At 68.4% G+C, this 23,346-nt stretch overlaps 2 protein-coding genes across 2 annotated transcripts; one reads left to right on the forward strand and one right to left on the reverse strand.

The window, feature by feature from the left end:
- Positions 1-235: 235 nt before the first annotated feature.
- Positions 236-7,850, reverse strand: LOC311204825 (B-cell receptor CD22-like; the record flags this gene model as incomplete). Its single annotated transcript, XM_084281173.1, has 10 exons — positions 236-308; positions 739-838; positions 1,413-1,676; positions 1,775-2,041; positions 2,880-3,143; positions 3,822-4,079; positions 4,746-5,006; positions 5,514-5,831; positions 6,439-6,783; positions 7,811-7,850. Coding segments are annotated over 10 exons (2,190 nt in total), but the record flags the coding sequence as incomplete, so codon positions are not given.
- A 2,256-nt stretch (positions 7,851-10,106) lies between these two features.
- ATP4A (ATPase H+/K+ transporting subunit alpha) lies at positions 10,107-23,063 on the forward strand (the record flags this gene model as incomplete). Its single annotated transcript, XM_084281172.1, is given in 24 exon segments — positions 10,107-10,118; positions 10,271-10,372; positions 10,743-10,802; positions 11,152-11,355; positions 12,176-12,289; positions 12,388-12,522; positions 12,752-12,869; positions 13,780-14,048; positions 14,660-14,858; positions 14,955-15,064; positions 15,535-15,669; positions 16,163-16,343; positions 16,936-17,105; positions 17,309-17,445; positions 17,992-18,142; positions 18,810-18,836; positions 18,838-18,979; positions 19,488-19,642; positions 20,046-20,169; positions 20,731-20,876; positions 21,631-21,764; positions 22,327-22,428; positions 22,722-22,813; positions 22,914-23,063. Coding segments are annotated over 24 exon segments (3,048 nt in total). The 3' UTR covers positions 22,943-23,063.
- Between the last annotated feature and the right edge of the window lie 283 nt (positions 23,064-23,346).

Here is a 23,346-nt window from a genome sequence, read left to right on the forward strand (position 1 = left end):
GGAGGGGCGTTGGGTGGGGGCGGGGCTATGGGTGGGGGAGGGGCGTTGGGTGGGGGAGGGGCAATGGGTGGGGGAGGGGCAGTGTGGGGTGGGGTTTTTGTGGGGGCGGAGCGTTGGGTGGGGGAGGGGCGATGGGTGGGGAAGGAGCAATGGGTGGGGGAGGGGCGATAGGTGGGGAGGGGCGTTGGGTGTGGGCGGGGCAATGGGTGGGGGAGGGGCAGTGGGGGAGGGGCACCTTCTTGTGGCGCAGGAAGAAGGTCCTGGGGGGCTCCACCGGGGGCTCCGCGTGGGTCAGACGCCTCCGGCACCTGTTGGGGGGGGGGGAGGGGACACAGGGGTGGGGGAGGGGACACACGGACACCCGGCATGTCCCCCGGGGGGTGGGGGATGGGGTGAGGATGAGGAGGGGGTGAGGATGGGGGGATGAAGATGAGGATGAGGAGGGGGAGGGGGATGAAGATGAGGATGGGAGGGTGAGGATGAGGAGGGGGTGGGGGGATGAAGATGAGGATAGGGGGTGAGGATGAGGATGGGGGGTGAGGATGAGGATGGGGGGTGAGGATGAGGCTGGGGGGATGAAGATGAGGATGATGGGGGGGTGAGGATGAGGATGATGATGATGGGGGAGGTGAAGATGAGGATGATGGGGGGGTGGGGGGGTGAGGATGAGGATGGGGGGGTGAGGATGAGGATGAGGATGATGGGGGGGGTGAGGATGAGGATGATGGGGGGGGTGACCTTCGTCGCAGGCAGCAGCCCAGGGTGCCGGTGGCCAGGAGGGCGCCCAGTGTCCCCCCCAGCCCCAAAAAGGTCCCGCGCAGGATGGTGGCCCTGGAGTCTGTGGGGGGAGGGGACAGGGGGGACATTGGGGTCACCCCCCACCCCCCAGACACCCCCCTGCCCACACCCAGAGCCGGGGGTCACGGTGGGTGGGGGCTGGGGGGGGTCTCAGGGTGGGTTGGGGAGGTGGGGGACATCGGGGGGGGTGGGGGGACATGGGGGGACATCAGGGGGGACATGGGGGTCACTGAGGTTATTTGGGGGGTGGGGGACACCAAGGGGGACATTGGGGGGGACATTGGGGGGACATGGGGGGGACACTGGGGGGATTATTGGGGGGGGCATTGGGGGGACACTGGGGGGATTATTTGGGGGGACACTGGGGGGGACATTGGGGGACACACTGGGGGGATTATTGGGGGGACACTGGGGGATTATTGGGGGGGACATTGGGGGGGACATTGGGGGGGACACTGGGGGGACATTGGGGGGACACTGGGGGGGTCACTGGGGGGGACATTGGGGGGGACACTGGGGGGGACATTGGGGGGACACTGGAGGGATTATTGGGGGGGACATTGGGGGAACAAAGGGGGAGACACTGGGGGGATTATTGGGGGGGGGTCCCTTACAGTAGACGCTGATGGTGACGTCGGGGGAGGCGGCGCTGGCGACGGCGTTGGTGACGCTGCAGCGGTAGCGCCCGGCCGCCCCCACCCCCACCCCCCGCAGCTCCCAGGACCCCCCGGGGGTCCGGCCCAGCAGCCGCCCCCCCCGGAACCACCCGAACTGGGTGGGCGGGGGGTGGGCGTCGGCGCGGCAGCGCAGGGTGACGTCACTCAGCTCCTCCACCCGCGCGCCCGGCTCGGCCACCAGCTGCACCTCCTGCGGCCCGACTGTGACGTCACAGGGGACACCGCGTCACCACCCCTCCCCCCGCCCCTGACGTCAGGGGGGTGGGGGGGGGAGGGGGCTGGGGGGGGGACACACTCACAGAGGACGTCGAGGGTGAGGGGGGGGCTGCGGGTGACCCCGGCCGCGTTGCGGGCCTGGCAGGCGTAAGCGGCGGCGTCGCCGCGCTGGGGGGAGGGGAGGACGAGCTGGGCCGCCGCCCCCGGAAGCTCCGCCCCGTCCTTCAACCAGCTGACCTCCAGCTCGGGGGGCTGGGCTGCCCCGGCCTGGCAGGACAGACGGACCGGCGGCCCCCCGGCCACCACCGGCCCCCGCGGGCTCTGCAGCACCTTCACCAGCCGAGGGGCGTCTGCGGGGAGGGGCAAAGATGGCCGTCAGTAGGGGTGGGGGGGCTGGAAACCGCCATTGAGGGATGGGGGAGCCTTGAAACTGCCATTTAGGGATCGGGGAGCCTTGAAACTGCCATTTAATGGTTGGAAGAGCCTTGAAACTGCCATTTGGGGATGGGGAGCCTTGAAACTGTCATTTAGGGGATCAGGGGAGGCTTGAAACTGTCATTCAGGGGTCGGGGAGGCTTGAAACTGTCATTTAATGGTTGGAGGAGCCTTGAAACTGTCATTTAGGGGTCAGGGGAGCCTTGAAACTGTCATTAAAGGATGGGGAGGCTTGAAACTCTCAATTAGGATCAGGGGTGGCTTGAAACTCTTATTTAGGGGTCAGAGGAGGCTTGAAACTGTCATTGAAGGGTCGGGGAGGCTTGAAACTGTGATTTAGGGATCGGGGAGGCTTGAAAGTGTCATTTATGGATGGGGGAGCCTTGAAACTGTTATTTAGGGGTCCAGGGAGACTTAAAATGGACATTTAGACCTGGGGGGTGACTTGAAACTGTCATTTAAGGGTCTGGGGGGCTGGAAACTGCTATTTGGGGTGGGGGGGGGGTCTGAAAAGAGGGTTGGGGGGACTTGAAGGCGTCATTTAGGGGTCTCAAAACTGGGGGGGGGGGATCTTGAAACCATCATTTGGAAGGGGGGGAGGGGGAAGCCCCCAAACGATCATGAGGGGCTGGAAAGGTCCGTCTGGGGGGAGGGGTGGAAATGGGGGGAGGGGCGTCCCTGGAACCCCTGGGGGGGGGATGGGGGGGCTGGGGGGTGGGGGGGGGGGAGGGGAGACTGGACACCGCCACTCACACCAGACGCTGAGGAGGAGGGGCGGGGAGAAGGTGCGTCCGGCGGCGTTGGCGGCGGCGCAGCGGTAGCGGCCGGCGCGGGCGGGGTCGGCGCTGAAGCTGAGGGTGGGGCCGGCGGTCTCGGCCTCGCCCCGCTCATCGCGCAGCCATTGGACGGTGGGCGGGGCGGGGTGGGCGGGGCCCAGGGCGCAGCGCAGGGTGACGCGGGTGCCGGCCAGCGCGGGCAGCGGCGACAGGGCCTCCAACATGGCCGCCCGGGGAGGGTCTGGGGGTGGTGGAGAGGGGCGGGGCAGAGAGGGGATTGGCTGAAAGGGCGCAGGCGGCCATCTTGGGTGCCTGGCAGCCATCTTGGACACCCAACGGCCATCTTGAGCACCCCATGGCCCCCTTGACCACCCCACGGCCTCCATGGCTGCCTGGCGGCCATCTTGGCCACCTAACGGCCATCTTGGGCACCCGGTGGCCATCTTGGACACCCCATGGCCTCCATGACCACCCCATGGCCACCCCACCGCCATCTTGACTACCCCATGACCCCCATGATCACCCCACGGCCGCCGTGACCACCCCATGGCCTCCATGGCTGCCTGGCGGCCATCTTGGCCACCCAACAGCCATCTTGGGCACCCCTTGGCCTCCATGACCAACCCACCACCATCTTGAGCACCCCATGACCCCCTTGACCACCCCATGGCCACCCCACCGCCATCTTGACCACTCCATGGCCTCCATGGCTGCCTGGCGGCCATCTTGGCCACCCAACAGCCATCTTGGGCACCCCATGGCCTCCATGACCACCCCATGACCCTGAAGACCACCCCACCACCATCTCAACCACCCCAAGACCACCCCACCGCCATCTTGCCCACCCCATGGCCCCCTTGCCCACCCCACGGCCACCCCACCGCCATCTTGCCCACCCCACGCCCCCCGCCCCACTCACAGTAGACCTCCAGGGTGGTGGAGGCCCCGGAGGTGCCCAAGGTGTTGGTGGCCCGGCAGGCGTAGGAGCCGCTGTCGGCGGCCCCGGCGGGCGCCAGGCGGAGCTGGGGGGTGCTGTGGGGCAGGGCCTGGCCCCCCAGGCTCCAGCTGTAGCTGTGGGATGGGGGCTGGGCCGCGTCCCGGCAGGTCAGGGTCACCTCCTGGCCCTCGCGGACGGGGGACGAGGGCGTCACCTCCACCCGCACGTCACGCGGGGGGTCTGGGGGGGGGGAAAGGAGGTTGGGGGGGTCCGGCCACGCCCACAGGGCCAGAGGGGGCGGGGCTAAGGGCGAGGGGGCGGGGTGATTGGCGGGTGGGCGGGGCTGAGGGTGATTGACAGATTCCTCGTGGGGCGGGGCTAAGGGTGATTGACAGATTCCTCGTGGGGCGGGGCTAAGGGTGATTGACAGGTGCTTTGGGGCGGGGCTCAGGGTGATTGACAGGAGCATTTGGGTGGGGCTAAGGGTGATTGACAGGTTCCTCATGGGGCGGGGCTAAGGGTGATTGACATGTGCCTTGGGGCGGGGCTAAGGGTGATTGACAGTTGCGTTTGGGGCGGGACTAAGGGTGATTGACAGGAGCCTTTGGGGCGGGACTAAGGGTGATTGACAGGTGACCCAGGGGCAGGACTATGGGTGATTGACAAGAGCCTTTGGGGAGGGGCTAAGGGTGACAGGGCCTTGGTGGGCGGGGCTAAGGGCGATTGACAGGTGCATTGGGGGCGGGGCTAAGGGTGATTGGCAGGCACCTCAAGGGAGGAGCAAAGGGTGATTGACACGTGTCTTAGGGGCGGGGTTTGGGGTGATTGACAGGTCCCATCATGCCATCATCTTGCCCCTCCCCCACCCCATCTCGCCCCTCCCCCACCCCACCTCTCCCCACTCACACAAGACGTAGAGGGTGACGGGTGGTGACTCCGCCGTCCCCGCGCGGTTGGTGGCCCGGCAGGTGTAGGAGCCGCTGTCGGCGGCCCCGGCGGGCGCCAGGCGGAGCTGGGGGGTGCTGTGGGGCAGGGTCTGGCCCCCCAGGCTCCAGCTGTAGCTGTGGGACGGGGGCTGGGCCGTGTCCCGGCAGGTCAGGGTCACCTCCTGGCCCTCGCGGACGGGGGACGAGGGCGTCACCTCCACCCGCACGTCACGCGGGGGGTCTGGGGGGGGAACCAGGACAGACCAGAGTGGGTGCTCCACACACACACACAGAGGAGCCCTTATCGCCCCCAGGGACCCCCATGGCCCCCCAGAGACCCCATAACCCACCCCAGGGACCCCATAACCCCCCAGGAACCCCATGAGCCACCCCAGGGACCCTCATAACCCATCCCAGGGACCACATAACCCCCTAGTGACCCCCATAACCCACCCCAGAGACCCCCATAACCCCCTAAAGACCCCTATAACCTCCCAGGGAACCCCATAAGCCCCCAGGGACCCTCATATCCCCCTAGGGACCCCCAAAACCCACCCCAGGACCCCCATAACCCCGCTATGTGCCCCCTCCACCCTCTCAAAGCGCATCTAAAGGTGGTGGGACACCCACAGACCAAGACACCCACCACCTCCCCACCCACCCCCACCCCATGACCCTGATTTGAGGTGCCCAAGGACCCAACCCCCCCTTCCAAGGACACCCCCCAACCCCCCCCCCCGTGTCTCACAGTTGACCTGGAGCTGCCGCGACGCCCGGGCGATGGTCGCGCCCTTGGGGTCCCTCAGGATGCAGCTGAGGGTGGTCCCGTCGTGGTACCACAAGGGGCTGAAGGCCAGCTGGATGCCGATGACAGGGTGGGGGGTGACGGTGTCCGGGGGGGTCCAGGAGGACACCTTGGCCCCCGCTGTCTTGGCGGCCGCACCCTCCCAGGTGAGGGTGGGGGTGTCTTCGGGGCAGGTGGGGGGCACCCAGCACCCAAAGGTGGTCTGGTAGCCTTGGGTGAGGGGGGCTGGGTCTGGCCACAGGTTGGGGGCAGGTGGGGTGTCTGCAAGAGGGGTCAGGTTGGGGGGGGCTGATATGGGGGTGGGATGATGGGGGGGGGCGGTGGGGGACAATTGGGGGGATCAATGGGGAGTTAATGGGGGACAATGTCCCCCCACCATTGGCCAGTCAAGGGAGGGGGTCAAGGGGGGGGGTCAATGGGGTATCAATGGGGGTCAATGGAGGTCAATGGGGGGACCAATGGGGCGGTCAATGGGGGGACCAATGGGGGGGTCAATGGGGGACCAATGGCAGATCAATGGGGGACCAATGGGGGATCAATGGGGGGTCAATAGGGGTGTCAATGCGGGGTCAATAGGGGTGTCAATGGGGGGGACTATTGGGGGTCAATGGGGGGTCAATGGGGTGGGTCATTTGGGGGTCAGTGGGGGTCAACGGGGGGACCAATGGGGGGTCAATGGGAAATAAAGTGGGACAAGAGGAAGATGATGGGGTGGGACAACCTGAGGTGATGGGGGGGTGATGGGGGGGGGGGGGGGGTCAGGGGACATCAGGCTCCTGCCCCCCCTCACTGGTGACATTGAGGGTGCCCTCCTGGGACAATGGGGGTGATGGGGGGGGGGGGTGTCAGGGGCTCCTGCCCCCCTCACCGGTGAGGTTGACGGTGACCTGGTGCATCCACTGCAGCCGCTTGTCCCGGCGGGCGGTCTCCAGGCGCAGCCCGTAGGTGCCGGCGGCGCGGAGCGAGCGCAGGACCAGGCCGCAGTCGCCCGTCCTGTCCCCGGGGGTCCAGGGCACGTTGGCCACCGTGACCCCCAGGAAGTTCTTCTGCTGGGAGTCGTAGGAGGGGTCCCGGAGCCAGCGGAACCTCTGGACCTGCGCGTCCGGCCCCCCCTGGCACAGGTCGTAGCTGCAGGGGATGTAGAGGCAGGACCCCCTCACGCCCACCAGGCCCGTCGGGCCCGTCACCGGCTTGGGGCAGGGGGACGTGGAGCCTGGAGGGGGTGACAGGGACAGAAGTGGTGGGGAGGGGTCCCACTGCCCCATAGACACCCCAAAGGGACCCAGATCTCTGGGTCCCACCACCCCTGGGTGTCCTGCCCCAAAAGGACCCACACTTCTGGGTCCCATCACTCCATAAACACCCCAAAAGGACCCAGACTTATGGGTCCCACCACCCCTGGACCTCCTGCCCCAAGGGGACCCACACTTCTGGGTCCCACTGCCCCATGGACACCCCAAAGAGACCCAGACTTATGGGTCCCATCACCCCATAGACACCCCAAAAGGACCCAGATCTCTGGGTCCCACCATTCCTGGACCTCCTGCCCCAAAAGGACCCACACTTCTGGGTCCCATCACCCCAAAGACGCCCCAAAGGGACCCAGATCTCTGGGTTCCCACCACCCCTGGACCTCCTGCCCCAAGGGGACCCACACTTCTGGGTCCCACCACCCCACAGATGTCCCAAGGGGACCCAAAGTGGCCACAAATCCCTTCGGGCCCATCACTGGTTTGGATCAGGGGGATGAGGAGCCTGGAGATGGTGACAGGGCCCAAAGAGTTGGGGGTCTGTGAGGTGTTTTGGGGACCCCAAGACTCTGGGGGACCCGGTGCTCGTGGGTCCAGGTGTCCAAGGACCCGGAGGCCCGGGGATGGAATGTTCTGGAGGCACCTCCAGCCCCAAAGGCCAGAGGGACCCTGGTTTCCACATCCCCCAGGTGTTTTGGGGTCCCAAGAGTCTGGGGAACCCGGTGCTCGTGGGTCCAGGTGTCCAAGGACCTGGAGGTCCAGGGATGGAACCTTCTGGAGGCACCTCCAGCCCCAAAGGCCAGAGGGACCCGGGTGTTTTGGGGACCCAGGAGTCTGGGGAACCCAACACGTTCCCCTGCCCACCCCGAAAAGACCAGAGACACCCCCCCCCCCACCCCAGGACCACCCCACCCCACCCCAACCCCCCCAGAGACCCCGCGAGTCCCAGGACGGTCCCAGGGACCCCGCGAGTCCCAGGATGGTCCCTACCTGGGGCGAGGAAGAGGAGGAGGAAGATGATGATCCCCATCTCAGCCACCTCTGGGCCCGATGGGGATGTGAAAGCGGCAGCCTGGGGGGGGGATGGATCCGGGGGGGGTGGGGGGGGCTGGTTGGGGGGACCCCCAGCTGTCCCGGGGGGACCCCAACACCTCGGGGTGGGGGGGGGAACCCAAAGGGCCAAGTTGGGGGTCTGTACCCCACCCCACCCCCCCGGCCCTGCCCCACACGGTCCCGGGAGGCGCAGAGGGGACCCGTCCGTCCGTCCGTCCGTCCGTCTGTCCCGCTGCTCAGCCTCCTCCCCCGCCGCAGCCAGCCGAGCTCACTTCCTTCCCCCTTCTCGAGGGGACGCCGATGCCACCACCCCCCCCACACACACCCCCCACCCCCTGCCCCAGGGGGACCCACACTTCTGGTTCCCTCTGCCCCGTAGATGCCTCAAGGGGACCCTGATTTCCGGGTCCCACCACCCACGGAGACCCCAAAAGGACCCAGATTTCGGGGTCCCACCAGCCCTGGACCCCCTGCCCCAAGGGGACTCGGACTTGTGGGTCCCACCACCCCATAGATGTCCCCAAAAGGACCCTGATTCTTGGCTCCCACCACCCAAGGAGACCCCAAAGGGACCCAGACTTGTGGGTCCCACCAGCCCTGGACCTCCTGCCCCAAAGGCGACCCAGGTCCCACCACCCCATGGACACCCCGGAGGGATGTAGACTTTTGGGTCCCCCTGCCCCATAGATGCTCCAAGGGGAGATGCTCCATGGAGACCCCAAAAGGGCCCAGGTTTCGGGGTCCCACCACCCCATAGACATCCTGAGGGGACTCAGACTTGTGGGTCCCACCACCCCTGGACCTCCTGCCCCAGGGGGACCCACACTTCTGGGTCCCCCCCTGCCCCATAGATGCCTCAAGGGGACCCTGATTTCTGGGTCCCACCGCCCCATAGACGCCCCCAAAGATCCAGATTCTGGGTCCCACCACCCCTGGACCTGCTGCCCCTCCCCCCACACGACCACCTGGCCAACCAAGGGTTCCCCCCTCCCCCACCCCCCCAATTCCCCCCCTCCCCCCCCCAAAAGTTGACCACGAAGAACCCAAAATCATCTGGGTGCATCTTGTACCCCTCCCCCCACCCCCTCACCCCCTCCCCCCACCCCCCACCCCCGCAAAGCCTCATGGGAGCCCCAACACCTGGGTCCCCTGGGGGGGGGGAGGGGAAGAGCAAAGCATGATGGGAGCTTGGGGGGGGGGGGGGATGATGCGTGACCGGACGTCTCAGTCCCTGGAGATACCCCCACCCCACCCCCCACCCCATCACGGGGCCCAGGCTGATAAGATAACGCTAATTAATCATTAACGAGCAGCCAGGGAGCAGCCGGGCCGCCCCTCCCCCACGCTTGATAAGCCGGGGTGTGATAAGGGGGGGGAGGGGGGGACACACATCAGGGGTGACATTGTGGGGACGCCTCTGCCCCACAAGTGGCCCAGACGTTTGGGGGGGGTCTGGGGGTCTGGGGTGACCCCCCCCCCCCACTCCCCGCACCACCAAGACCCCACCCCCCTCCCCACCCATTGGGTGCTGGGGGTCCCAGTCCTCTCATGGGACTCAGAGTTGGGGTGTCCTGACCCTCCCCCCCCCCCATCCCCCCACCCCCCAGGCGTCCCGGCCGGGTCACCTTGGGGCGGTTCCCCACCCAGGAGGGGCAGGGGGAGGGGGCTGGGGGGGTATAAGGGGAGCTGGGGCGAGGACTGGGAGGCACTGGGAGCTGCTGGGAGCTGCCATGGGGAAGGAGGTGAGAGGAGAGGTGGGGGGGGGGAAGGTGGGGGGGGATGAATGGACGGACAGACGGATGGATGGAGGGATGGACATGGGGATGGAGGGATGGATGGACAGATGGACAGACATAGGGAGGGATGGACAGATGGACAGATGGACATGGGGAGGGAGGGATGGAGGGACAGATGGATGGACAGATGGGCAGGTGGACATGGGGAGGGAGGACATGGAGATGGAGGGATGGATGGACAGATGGACACGGGGAGGGATGGATGGATGGATGGATGGATGGATGGATGGATGGATGGATGGATGGATGGATGGACGGACAGACATACTAAGGGATGGACAGATGGACAGAGGGGTGGCTGGAGGGTAGGAGGGATGGACAGAAGGATGGAGAGAAGAACAGATGGACAGTTGGATGGGTGGATGGACGGACAGACGGACGAAGGGCTGGAAGGAGGGCTGGAGGGACGGGGGGAGGGGTGGATGGATGGACGGGGGATGGGCAGAAGGGTGGGGAGAGGGTTGGGTGGAGGGATGGACGGACAGGGAGCTGGGTGGCTGGACATGGGGATGGACAGACGGACAGCAGGACGGACAGAGGGACCCCCCCCCCCCCCCGCCCCCCCCCGAGGTGTCCCCTGAGCTCCAGCCCCCACCCCCAGGAGAGCTACGAGCTGGGCCCGCGGGGCAGGACCCCCGTCCCCAAGGGGCGCGGGCGCCGCAAGCAGGAGAAGCTGGAGGACATGAAGAAGGAGATGGATGTGGTACGGGGGACTGGGAGGCACTGGGGGGCACTGGGAAGGTAACTGGGAGGACTGGGAGGGGCTGGGCGGTCAACAAGGGGGATCTGGAGGGACTGGGGGGCACTGGGAAGGCAACTGGGAGGACTGGGAGGAGCTGGGAGGTCAACAAAGGGGACCTGGAGGGACTGGAGGGCACTGGGAAGGCAACTGGGAGGACTGGGAGGAGCTGGGAGGTCGACAAAGGGGACCTGGAGGGACTGGGGGGCACTGGGAGGGGCTGGGAGGTCAGAAAAGGGGACTCGGAGGGACACTGGGAGGTCACCTGGGGGGACTGGGGGCCACTGGGTTATACTGGGGGGCACTGGGAGCTGAGGTAGGTAGGTGCCCCCAGGATGACCACAAGCTGGACCTGAACGACCTGGAGCTCAAGTACAGCACCAGCATCAGCAAGGTGGGCGACCCCCGACCCCTGACCCCAACCCTGACCCCAACCCTGACCCCTGACCCTAACCCCAACCCCAACCCCGACCCCAATCCTGACCCCAGCCAACCCCACCACCTTCACCCACCCATTGACCCCATTGACCCCACCATGACCCCATTGACCCCCTGACCTCATTGACCTCATGAACCCCACCATGACCCCATTGACCCCATTGACCCCATGGACCCCACCATGACCCCATTGACCCCCTGACCCCATTGACCCCATGGACCCCACCATGACCCATTGACCCCACTGACCCCATGGACCCCGCCATGACCCCGCTGACCCCCTGTGCCCCCCGTTGCCCCCCCAGGGGCTGGCGGAGGCGGTGGCGGCCGAGCGGCTGCTGCGGGACGGGCCCAACGAGCTGCGTCCCCCCCGCGGGACCCCCGAGTGCGTCAAGTTCGGGCGGCAGCTGGCGGGGGGGCTCCAGTGCCTGATGTGGGTGGCGGCCGCCATCTGCCTCATCGCCTACGGCGTGCAGGAGGGCGAGGGCGACCGCGGCAGCTCCGACAACGTACGGGCACCGCGGGCACTGGGGGAACTGGGGGCACTGGGGGCACTGGGGGAACTGGGGGCACTGGGGGCACTGGGGGAACTGGGGGAACTGGGGGCACTGGGGGCACAGGGGGCACTGGGCATTGGGGGGCACTGGGGGCACTGGGGACACTGGGGGCACTGGGGGAACTGGGGGCACAGGGGGCACTGGGCATTGGGGGGCACCGGGGGCTCTGGGGGCACTGGGGGCACCAGGAGACACTGGGGGGAGGGAATACTGGGGGTACTGGGAGCACTGGGGGCACTGGGGGGCACCAGAGGGTACTGGGGGCACTGGGGGCACCAGGGGCACCGGGCATTGGGGGGCACCAGGAGTACGGGGGGGCACTGGAGGCATTGGGGGGCACCAGAGGGCACCGGGGGCACTGGGAGCACTGGGAGCACTGGGGGCACTGGGAGCACAGGGGGGAGGGAAGACATGGGAACATCGATGTCCTCCTGGGCTGGAGAACATCTGGGGGCCCCTCAGAGGGATGCGGGGGCCAGTGGAACATCTGGGGCCAGTGGAACATCTGGATCCGTGGGGAGAACATCTGGGGGCCCCTCAGAGGGATGCGGGGGGCCAGTGGAACATCTGGGGCCAGTGGAACATCTGGATCCGTGGGGAGAACATCTGGGTCCACCCTGGCACCCAGGAACCCTCCCGGCGGGGCAACTCGGGGGGTCTCCATGGGACCCTCTGGAGGAGAAGACACCCGAGTCCCCTTGGCCAGGGGGGTGGGGGGGGGTGTGTGCCCCCCCCCCAGCCCTGACCCTGTGTCCCCCCACCCCTCCCCCAGCTCTACCTGGCCATCGCCCTCATCGCCGTGGTGGTTGTCACCGGCTGCTTCGGCTACTACCAGGAGTTCAAGAGCACCAACATCATCGCCAGCTTCAAGAACCTGGTCCCCCAGGTGGGAGAGACCCCCCCCTGCCCAAGGGGACCCCAGCAGGGCACCCAGCTGCGTCCCCACAGCCACCCTGACTGTGTGTCCCCCCCCCAACCCCCCAGCAAGCCACGGTGATCCGGGAGGGGGACAAGCTGCAGCTCAACGCCAACGAGCTGGTGGTGGGCGACCTGGTGGAGATCAAGGGGGGCGACCGCGTCCCCGCCGACATCCGCATCGTCTCAGCCCAGGGCTGCAAGGTGGGGGGGGGGGGGGGGGGGCTGCGCCCTGGGGTGCTTCTGGGGGGGAGGGGGGGGGTTGGTGGTCTGACCCCCCCACCTTGGGATGAGCTGTGTCCCCCCATCATCCCCCATCACCCCCCATCAGGTGGTCCTTCTGTGGGGAGGGGGTGGTTGGTGGTCTGACCCCCTCCCTGCGATGAGCAGTGTGTGTGTCCCCCCCCCATTAACCCCCCATCCCCCCCCCCAGGTGGACAACTCGTCGCTGACGGGGGAGTCGGAGCCGCAGACGCGGTCGCCCGAGTGCACCCACGAGTCGCCCCTGGAGACCCGCAACATCGCCTTCTTCTCCACCATGTGCCTGGAGGGTGGGGCCCGGGGGGCACCCCGAGGCCCAGTGGGGACCCCTAGCTCCTCCCCAGACCCCCCTTGTCTCACCCAGACCCCCAAAGGTCCCACAGGGACCCCCAGCTCCTCCCCAGACCCCCCTTGTCTCACCCAGACCCCCAAAGGTCCCACAGGGACCCCCAGCTCCTCCCCAGACCCCCCTTGTCTCACCCAGACCCCCACAGGTCCCACAGGGACCCCCAGCTCCTCCCCAGACCCCCCCTGTCTCACCCAGACCCTCACAGGTCCCACATGGACCCCCAGGTCCCACCATGGACCCCCAGGGCCCACAGGGACCCCCAGGTCCTCCCCACATCCCCCCTGGCTCACCCGGACCCCCAAAGGTCCCACCGTGGACCCCCAGGTCCCACAGGGACCCCCAGCTCCTCCCCAGACCCCCCCTGGCTCACCCAGACCCCCAAAGGTCCCACACGGACCCCCCAGGTCCTCTCCAGACCTCCATGTCCCACCCAGACCCCCCACAGTTCCCACCACCTCAACACCCTCCAACCCACCCCCCACACAACACCCCCTCTGCCCCCCAAAGACCCCCATGGGCCTGATGATCACCCCTCACCCCCTGTGCCCCCCAGGGACCCCCACGAGCCTGAGATCACCCCCCCCCCCCCCCCGTGCCCCCTAGGGACCCCCCAGGCCTGGTGATCCCCCCCACCCCCTGTGCCCCCCAGGGACCCCCCCAGGCCTGGTGATCCCCCCCACCCCCTGTGCCCCCCAGGGACCCCCCCAGGCCTGGTGATCCCCCCCCCTCACCCCCTGTGTCCCCCAGGGACCCCCACGAGCCTGAGATCACCCCCCCCCCCCCCCCGTGCCCCCTAGGGACCCCCCAGGCCTGGTGATCCCCCCCCCTCACCCCCTGTGCCCCCCCCCCAGGGACGGCCACGGGCCTGGTGATCAACACGGGCGACCGGACCATCATCGGGCGCATCGCCAGCCTGGCCTCGGGGGTGGAGAACGAGAAGACCCCCATCGCCATCGAGATCGAGCACTTCGTGGACATCATCGCCGGCCTGGCCATCTTCTTCGGGGCCACCTTCTTCGTGGTGGCCATGGTCATCGGCTACCCCTTCCTCCGCGCCATGGTCTTCTTCATGGCCATCGTGGTGGCCTACGTGCCCGAGGGGCTGCTGGCCACCGTCACGGTACGGCCTGGGGGGGTGGGGGGACACACAGAGGGTGGGGTGGGGGTCTCAGTGTGAACTGTGGGTGCTGGGGGGGTCTGGAGGGTCTGGGGTGGTGCCGGTGGGTCTGAGGAACTGCAGGAGCTCCTGTGGGAACTCAGGGGTCCAACCCAAGCCATGGGTGCTTGGGGGTCCTTGGGGGTCTTCATGGGGGTCCTTGGGTCCAACCCAACCCATGGGTGCTCAGGGGTCCTTGGGGCTCTTCACGGGGGTCCCTGGGTCCAACCCAACCCATGGGTGATCCGGGGTCCTTGGGGGTCTTCACAGGGGTCCTTGGGTCCACCCCAACCCATGGGTGCTCAGGGGTCCTTGGGGGTCTTCACAGGGGTCCCTGGGTCCAACCCAACCCATTGGGCACTCTGAGGTCCTTGGGGGTCTTCACATTGAGTTCTTGGGTCCACGACCACCCATGGATGCTCCGGGACCCTTGGGGGTCTTCATGGGGGTCCTTGGATCCAACCCAACCCATGGATGCTCCAGGGTCCTTGGCCATCAACCCCTCCCACACCCCCACCCCGAGACCCCCGATAGACCTTCTGGGGGGTGTGTCCCCCCCCAACCCCCCACCCCAGGTCTGCCTGTCGCTGACGGCCAAGAGGCTGGCGAGGAAGAACTGTGTGGTGAAGAACCTGGAGGCGGTGGAGACCCTGGGCTCCACCTCAGTCATCTGCTCCGACAAGACCGGGACCCTCACCCAGAACCGCATGACCGTGGCCCACCTCTGGTTCGACAACCAGATCCACACCGCCGACACCACCGAGGACCAGTCGGGTGGGTGGGGAGGGGGCTACCTGGGCCCCTGAGACCACCCCCACCCCACCACCCCCTTCAACACCCCACCCAACGGTGGTCCCAACCCCCCCCCAGGCCAGAGCTTTGACCAGTCGTCGGAGACCTGGACCATGCTGAGCCGTGTGGTCACCCTGTGCAACCGGGCCCAGTTCAAACCGGGGCAGGACAACGTCCCCGTGGCCAAGGTGGGACCCCAATATGGGGCTGGGAAGGGGTCTATAGGGGTCTCTATGGGGTTGGGAGGGGGTCTATGGGGGGGCAAGACCCCTATATGGGGCTGGGAAGGGGGTCTATAGGGGTCTCTATGGGGCTGGGAAGGGGGTCTATAGGGGTCTCTATGGGGCTGGGAAGGGTCTATGGGGGGTAGGACCCCTGATATGGGTCTGAGGGGGGGGTCTTTATGGGTGGCAGGACCCTCGATATGGGGCTGGGTTGGGGGGTAGAGTGGGGTTCTTCATGGGGCTGGGAAGGGTCTCTATGGGTCTAGGGGGTGTCCATGGGGCAGGACTCCGATGTGGGGCTGGGAAGGGGCCTCTAGGGGTCATGGGGGGGTCTCTAGGGGTCTCTGTGGGGCAGGATGTCCCTCGGGTCCCTCTATGGGGTGACGTGTGGGGGAGGGGGTGGGTGCCCCCCCCACTGAGGCCCCGCCCCCCAGCGTGACGTCATCGGGGACGCCTCGGAGACGGCGCTGCTGAAGTTCGCGGAGGTGACGGTGGGGCCGGTGGGCGCCGCGCGCGGGCGCTTCCCCAAGGCGGCCGAGCTGCCCTTCAACTCCACCAACAAGTTCCAGGTGGGGGGGGGGGACACAGGGGGGGGTGGGGGGACATGGGGGGCAGAGGTTTAGGGGGACCCAGATGTTCAGGAGGGGCCCAGATGTTCTAGAGTGACACAGATGTTCCAGGAGGGACCCAGATGTTTCAGGAGGGGTCCAGATGTTCTGGGGGGACCCAGATGTTTCAGGCGTTCCCCAGATGTTCTGGAGGGACCCAGATGTTCTAGAGGGTCCCTGATGTTTCAGGAGGGACCCAGATGTTCCAGGAGGGACCCAGATGTTCTAGAGGACCCCAGATGTCCAGGAGGGACCCAGATGTTCCAGGAGGGCCCCAGATGTTCAGGAGGGATCCAGATGTTCAGGAGGGTCCCAGATATTCTGGAGGGCCCCAGATGTCAGGGAGGGCCCCAGATGTGCCACGAGGGGCTGAAGGAGGAACCCGGGAGGTGCCCCGGGTGCCCGGGAAGCCCCCCCTGCCCCTGTCTGACCCCCCCCCCCGTTGCCCCCCCAGGTGTCGGTGCACGAGGCGGGGGAGCGGCAGCTGCTGGTGCTGAAAGGGGCCCCGGAGCGGGTGCTGGAGCGATGCGGCTCCGTCCTGCTCAAGGGCCAGGAGCTGCCCCTGGACACCCAGTGGAGAGAGGCCTTCGAGGGCGCCTACGCCGAGCTGGGGGGGCGCGGGGAGAGGGTGCTGGGTGAGCCTGGGGGGATGGGGGGAGAGGGGCTGGGTGAGCAGGGGGAGGGGCAATGGGTGAGCCTGGGGGGGGATGGGTGAGCCTGTGGGGGATGGGGGGAGAGGGGCTGGGTGAGCAGGGGGGTGGGGGGCAATGGGTGAGCCTGGGGGGATGGGGGGAGAGGGGCTGGGTGAGCGGGGGGAGGGGCAATGGGTGAGCCTGGGGGGGATGGGGGGAGAGGGGCTGGGTGAGCTGGGAGGCGGGGTGGGGGGGGGTGGGAGGTGGGGTAGGAACGCAGGGGCATGGGGATGGGGGGACATCACGGGGGTGTGGGGATGGGGGGACATTGTGGGGAGGGGGAACATGGGGATGGGGGGGACATCACGGGGGGGGGGGTGGGTCATGGAGATATGGGGACACCATGGGGGGGGTGGGGATGGGGGGGGGGGACCCACATTGTTGAGGGGTGGGGCTGGGGGGGTGGGGCCATCATGTGGGGCACACGGGAGACACGAGCGAGTCCCTGGGGGGCGACGGGGACACATTTGGGGGGGGGGGTGGGGGTGTCCCAACGTCACCTCGTGTCCCTCCATCCCTCCCCCTCCCCCCCCAGGGTTCGCTGCCCGCTGGCTGCCGGCGGGGACGGTGGCGGCCGGGACGGACCCCGAGGCGCTGCCGGAGGTGGCCACGGGTCTCTGCTTTGCCGGGCTGGTCTCCATGATCGACCCCCCCAGGGCCACCGTCCCCCAGGCCGTGCTCAAGTGCCGCACGGCCGGCATCAGGGTAGGGGGCACCCGGGGGACAGGGGGCACCCAGGGGACCAGGGGATGGGGGGACACTGAGGGGACCGGGGGGATGGGGGGACACTGATGGGATGGGGAGGGGACGCAGGGAGGGATGTGGGGATGGGGGGAACACGTGGGGCACCACGAGGACCCATCAGGCCCAGGATTGGCCACCAGCCCCACACCCCGTGTGGTCCCCAGGTGATCATGGTGACCGGGGATCACCCCATCACGGCCAAGGCCATCGCAGCGTCCGTCGGCATCATCTCCGAGGGCAGCGAGACCCCCGAGGAGGTGGCAGCTCGTCTGCGCGTCCCCCTTGAGAGGGTGGACCCCAGGTGGGACCTGGGTGACCACAGAGGCTGTCTGGGTTGGGTGGGGTTGGGTTGGGTTGAGTTGGGTTGAGTTGGGTTGGGTTGAGTTGGGTTGAGTTGGGTTGGGTTGGGTGGAGGTGGGTTGGGTTGGGTTGGGTTGGGTTGGGTTGGGTTGAGTTGGGTTGGGTGGAGGTGGGTTGGGTTGGGTTGGGTTGGGTTGAGTTGGGTTGGGTTGAGTTGGGTTGGGTTGGGTGGAGGTGGGTTGGGTTGGGTTGGGTTGGGTTGGGTTGAGTTGGGTTGGGTTGGGTGGAGGTGGGTTGGGTTGGGTTGGGGTGGGTTGAGTTGAGTTGAGTTGAATTGGGTTGGGTTGGAAGAGTTGGGTTGGGTGGAGTTGGGTTGGGTTGGAAGAGTTGGGTTGGGTTGGGTGGAGTTGGGTTGGTTTGGAAGAGTTGAGTTGGTTGGGTTGAGTTGAGTTGGGTGGGTTGGGTTGAGTTGGGTTGAGTTGAGTTGAGTTGGGTTGGGTTGGGTTGGGTGGGGTTGGGTTGGAAGAGCCTGTCGCCCCCTCCCCAGGCAGGCGCGGGCGCGGGTGGTGACGGGGGCGGAGCTGGCGGCCATGGCGCCGGCCGAGCTGGAGGGGCTCCTCCGCGCCCACCCCGAGATGGTCTTCGCCCGCACGTCCCCGCAGCAGAAACTCGTCATCGTGGAGAGCTGCCAGCGCCTGGTGGGGGGCTGGGGGGCTGGGGGGTCCCTCCACCATGGGCTGGGGACTGGGGGGGGCTCCACCATGGGCTGGGGGGGCTGGGGGGGCCTCCACCACGGGATGGGGACTGGGGGGGGCTGGGGGGGCCTCCACCTCGGGCTGGGGACTGGGGGGGGGCTGGGGGGACCTCCACCATGGGCTGGGGGACTGGGGGGGCCTCCACCTCGGGCTGGGGACTGGGGGGGGGCTGGGGGGACCTCCACCATGGGCTGGGGACTGGGGGGGCCTCCACCATGGGCTGGGGACTGGGGGGGGCTGGGGGGGCCTCCACCACGAGGTGCCACCACCACGGGCCGCTGATGGTCCTCAACCTCCCCCCCCCCCCCCCCCCAACACTGAGACCCCCCCCCGGGGCTCCTCATCACCATGACAACCCCATGTACCCCCCTCCCCACATCCCCATCCCCACATCTCCATCCCCCTGCCCAACCCTTGGGGTCCCTCTCCCTGTGCCCCCCCCAACCCAATGTCCCCCCTCAACCACATGCCCCCCCCCCCAGGTCCCCTCATCACCATGACAACCCCACATCCTCCATCCCTGCATCCCCATCCCCCACATCCCCCTGCCCCATCCTCATCGGGGTGCCCCCCAGTGCCCCCCCTGCCCTAACCGGTGCCCCCACCCCAGGGGGCCATCGTGGCGGTGACGGGGGACGGGGGTGAACGACTCCCCAGCGCTGAAGAAGGCCGACATCGGGGTGGCCATGGGCATCGCCGGCTCCGACGCCGCCAAGAACGCGGCCGACATGATCCTGCTGGACGACAACTTCGCCTCCATCGTCACCGGCGTGGAGCAGGGTCAGGGAGACCCCCCAGGGGGGCAGGGGGAAACCCCCCCAAGGGGGCAGGGGATGGGGATGGGGATGGATGGGGATGGGGATGGGGATGGGATGGGATGGAGATGGGATGGGGATGGATGGGATGGGGATGGATGGAGATGGGATGGGGATGGGATGGATGGGATGGGATGGGATGGGATGGGATGGGGATGGGATGGGGATGGGATGGGATGGGATGGGGATGGGATGGGGATGGGATGGGGATGGGATGGGATGGGGATGGGGATGGGATGGGATGGGATGGGATGGGATGGGATGGGGATGGGATGGGGATGGATGGAAGGGGATGGGATGAGGATGGGATGGGATGGGATGGGATGGGGGTTCAACTTCCCCTCCATCGTCACCGGTGTGGAGCAAGGCATGTGTGTGTGTGGGGGGTGACACCCGGGGGGGTGGGGGGTGACACCGTTGGTGATGTCCCCCCCAAGCGATGCCACCCCCCCCTTGTGTCCCCCCCTCCCCAGGCCGCCTGATCTTTGACAACCTGAAGAAGTCCATCGCCTACACCCTGACCAAGAACATCCCCGAGCTGACCCCCTACCTGATCTACATCACCGCCAGCGTCCCGCTGCCCCTGGGCTGCATCACCATCCTCTTCATCGAGCTCTGCACCGACATCGTGCGTGGCCCCCCGCCCCCCCGGGCCCCCCAGGGGTGGGGGTGGGGATGGGGACATGGAGGGGGGGGCTGTCACCCGCCCATCGACTGGGAGATGGGGCTCCTCAGCCAGGAGCTGGTGGGCATTGGGGGGTCTTCACCCAAATGTCTGGGTGTTGGGGTCCCTCCTGGGTGTTGAGGTCCCTCCTGAGTGTTGGGTCCTCCCAGATGTCGGGGTCCCTCCCAGATGCTTGTGGGACCCCCCACCCCACCTGGGTTCCCTCACCCAGACACTCGGGTCCCTCTTCACCCCCAGGGTTGGTGTCCCCCCCTCCCCCCAACCCCCCCCCAGGCCCTTCACCCCCGGGGTCGCCCCCCGCTCCCCCCGGCTGCGGGGGTCCTGACCCTGCGCCCCGGCCCCCCAGTTCCCCTCGGTGTCGCTGGCCTACGAGCGGGCAGAGAGCGACATCATGCACCTGAAGCCGCGCAACCCGCGGCGCGACCGCCTGGTCAACGAGCCCCTGGCCGCCTACTCCTACTTCCAGATCGGTAGGGGGGGCCTGGGGGGTCCTGAGGGGTCCTGGGGGGCCTGGGGGGTCCTGAGAGGTCCTGGGGGGGGTGCTGAGGGGACCTGGGGGGGGATGGGGGGGCTGGGAGGGCCTGGGAGGTCTGGGGAGGGGCCTGGGGAGGCCTGGGGGGACCAGGGGAGGTCCTGGTGTAGAGGTTGGGGTGCCCTAAGGGGGTCTTGGGGGACCTGGGGGGGCCCAGGAGGAGAGCGCAGGGGTCCTGGGGGGTCCTGGGAGACCTGGGAGGGCCGGGGGGGGGGTCCTAGGGGGTCTTGAGGGGTCCTGGGGAGTCCTGGGGGGTCCTGGGGGGCCTGCTGTAGAGGTTGGGGTGCCCCAGGGGTTCCTGGGGGGGTCTCAGCACCACCTGGGGGGGGGGGTGGTGTAGAGACTGGGGGGACCCCGGGTGACGGGGACACCCCGGGGGGGCCCATTGTGGGGACCCCGGGGGTGCCTGGGAGACCCAGGACCGTGTGTCCCTGTGCGGCCCCCGAGCCCTCAGACCCCCCCAAGCCCTGACACCCCCCACCCCCCTCGCCCCCCCCAGGCGCCATCCAGTCCTTCGCCGGCTTCACCGATTACTTCGTGGCGATGGCGCAGGAGGGGTGGTGGCCGCTGCTCTGCCTGGGGCTGCGCCCGCGCTGGGAGGACGCCCACCAGCAGGAGCTGCAGGACAGCTACGGGCAGCAATGGGTACCCCCCAGAACCCCCAGACACCCCCAGACCCACCCACAGCCCCCCAACCCACAGACCCACCCACAGCCCCCCCAGAGCCCCCCAGCCCCAATGCTGGGAGGACCCCCACCAGCAGGAGCTGCAGGACAGCTACGGGCAGCAATGGGTACCCCCACCCCCCCCCGGACACCCCAGACCCCCCAGAACCCCCCGACCCCCCCAGACCCACCTACAGCCCCCACAGCCCCCCCAGAGCCCCCCAGACCCACCCATAGCCCCCAGCCCCCCGCGCTGGGAGGACGCCCACCAGCAGGAGCTGCAGGACAGCTACAGGCAGCAATGGGTACCCCCACCCCCAGAACCCCCCAGACCCCCCAGAGCCCCCCAGACCCCCAGACCCACCCATAGCCCCCCCTGAGCCCCCCATAGTCCCCCACACCCCCACAGCCCCTGTAGCCCCACCAGAAGAGGGCCCTATGGCCCCACAGCCCCCCCATAGTCCCCCCCAGCCCCCCATAGCCCCCTCATAGCCCCCCCAGCCCCCCATAGCCCCCCAGAAGAGGCCCTCTAGCCCCCCCCAGCCCCCATAGCCCCCCCATAGCCCCCCCTCAGCCCCCATAGCCCCCCATAGCCCACCCAGCCCCCCATAGCCCCCCATAGCCCCCCAGGAGAGGCCCTCTGGCCCCCCCCCCGGCCCCCATAGCCCCCCCATAGCCCCCCCCCCAGCCCCCCTAGCCCCCCCCCGCCCGCCGCTGACCCCCGCGCCCCCCAGACCTTCGCGCAGCGCCGGTACCAGCAGTACACGTGCTACACCGTGTTCTTCATCAGCATCGAGATGTGTCAGATCGCCGACGTGCTGATCCGCAAGACGCGGCGCCTCTCGCTGCTGCAGCAGGGGCTGCTCCGGTGGGGGGCTGGGGGGGCTGGGGGGGGCCATAGGGGCTGCTCCGGTGGGGGGCTGGGGGGGCTGGGGGGGGGCCATAGGGGCTGCTCCGGTGGGGGGCTGGGGGGGCTGGGGGGGGCCATAGGGGCTGCTCCGGTGGGGGGCTGGGGGGGCTGGGGGGGGCCATAGGGGCTGCTCCGGTGGGGGGCTGGGGGGGCTGGGGGGGCTATAGGGGCTGGGGGGGGCTATGGGGGGCTGGGGGGGCTGGGGGGGGCCATAGGGGCTGCTCCGGTGGGGGGCTGGGGGGGCTATGGGGGCCATAGGGGCTACTCCGGTGGGGGGCTGGGGGGGGGCTGGGGGGGGGCCATAGGGGCTGCTCCGGTGGGGGGCTGGGGGGTCTATGGGGGGCTGTGGGGGGCTGCTCCGGTGAGGGGGTACAGGGGGCTGGGGGGCTATGGAGGGTCCCCACGGGTCACTCTGTGTGTCCCTGTGTGTCCCCGTGGGTCCCTCTATGGGTCAGACACCCCGTGGGTCCCCCGTGGGTCCCCCGTGGGTCCCCCGTGGGTCACCCCGCGTCCCCGGCAGGAACCGGGTGCTGCTCGTGGCCATCGTGTTCCAGGTCTCCATCGGCTGCTTCCTCTGCTACTGCCCCGGGATGCCCAACGTCTTCAACTTCATGCCCATCCGGTGGGACCCCCAAAGCCCAGACCCCCCAGAACCCCCGAATCCCCCCCGGGACCCCCCAACCCCCCCAATATCCCCCCCCAGTACCCCAGGGGCACCCTGACCCTGTGCCCCCCCTGTGCCCTCCCCAGGTCCCACCGGTGCTTCATCCCGATGCTCTTCGGCCTCCTCCTCCTCTCCCCCCCCCCCCCCTCAGAACCCTTGGGACCCCCCAACCCCCCCCCCCAAGCCCCCCTATACCCCCCCTGAGCACCCCAGGGGTACCCTGACCCCCCCCCGTGCCCCCCCCCCCCCAGGTTCCAGTGGTGGTTCGTCCCGATGCCCTTCGGCCTCCTCATCCTCATCTACGACGAGATCCGCAAGCTGGGGGTCCGCAGACACCCTGGGAGTGAGTGGGGGGGGTCCTGGGGCACCTCCCTCCCCCCTCCCCCCAAACCCCGGTGTGGGTGCCCCCCCCTCACCCCCCCGTGTCTCTTCTCCCCCCCCAGGTTGGTGGGACCGGGAGCTCTACTACTGAGGGGCAGGACGGACGCAGCCCCCCCCCCCCAAATCTGCCCCCCCCCCCCCAAAATCTGGGCCCCCCCCAAAGACTTGGGGCCCCCCAAACCTGTTTCCCCCCCCCAATATCTCTGTGTGTGTGTGTCCCCCAAATACACGTTGTGCCCCCAAAATCTGTGTGTGTTTGTCCCCAGTGTGGGGGATCTGTGCCCCCCCCAACCCCATACCACCCCCCACCCCCCCAATTCCTGAGGGGAGGGTCTGTCCGCCCCCCCCCCAATCCCTCCCTCCAACACCTGGGGGGGTCTTTTCCCCCCCATGACACCCCCCAAGCATCCCACCCCCATCCCCGGGGGTGTCACCCCCATGACCCCCCAATCCCCCTCCCCAATCCCTGGGGGGGGGGGGGGTCTGTGCTCCCCC

This window comes from Gallinula chloropus (assembly GCF_964237585.1).
Source record: "Gallinula chloropus genome assembly, contig: HAP1_SCAFFOLD_606, whole genome shotgun sequence".
NCBI lineage: Eukaryota > Metazoa > Chordata > Aves > Gruiformes > Rallidae > Gallinula > Gallinula chloropus.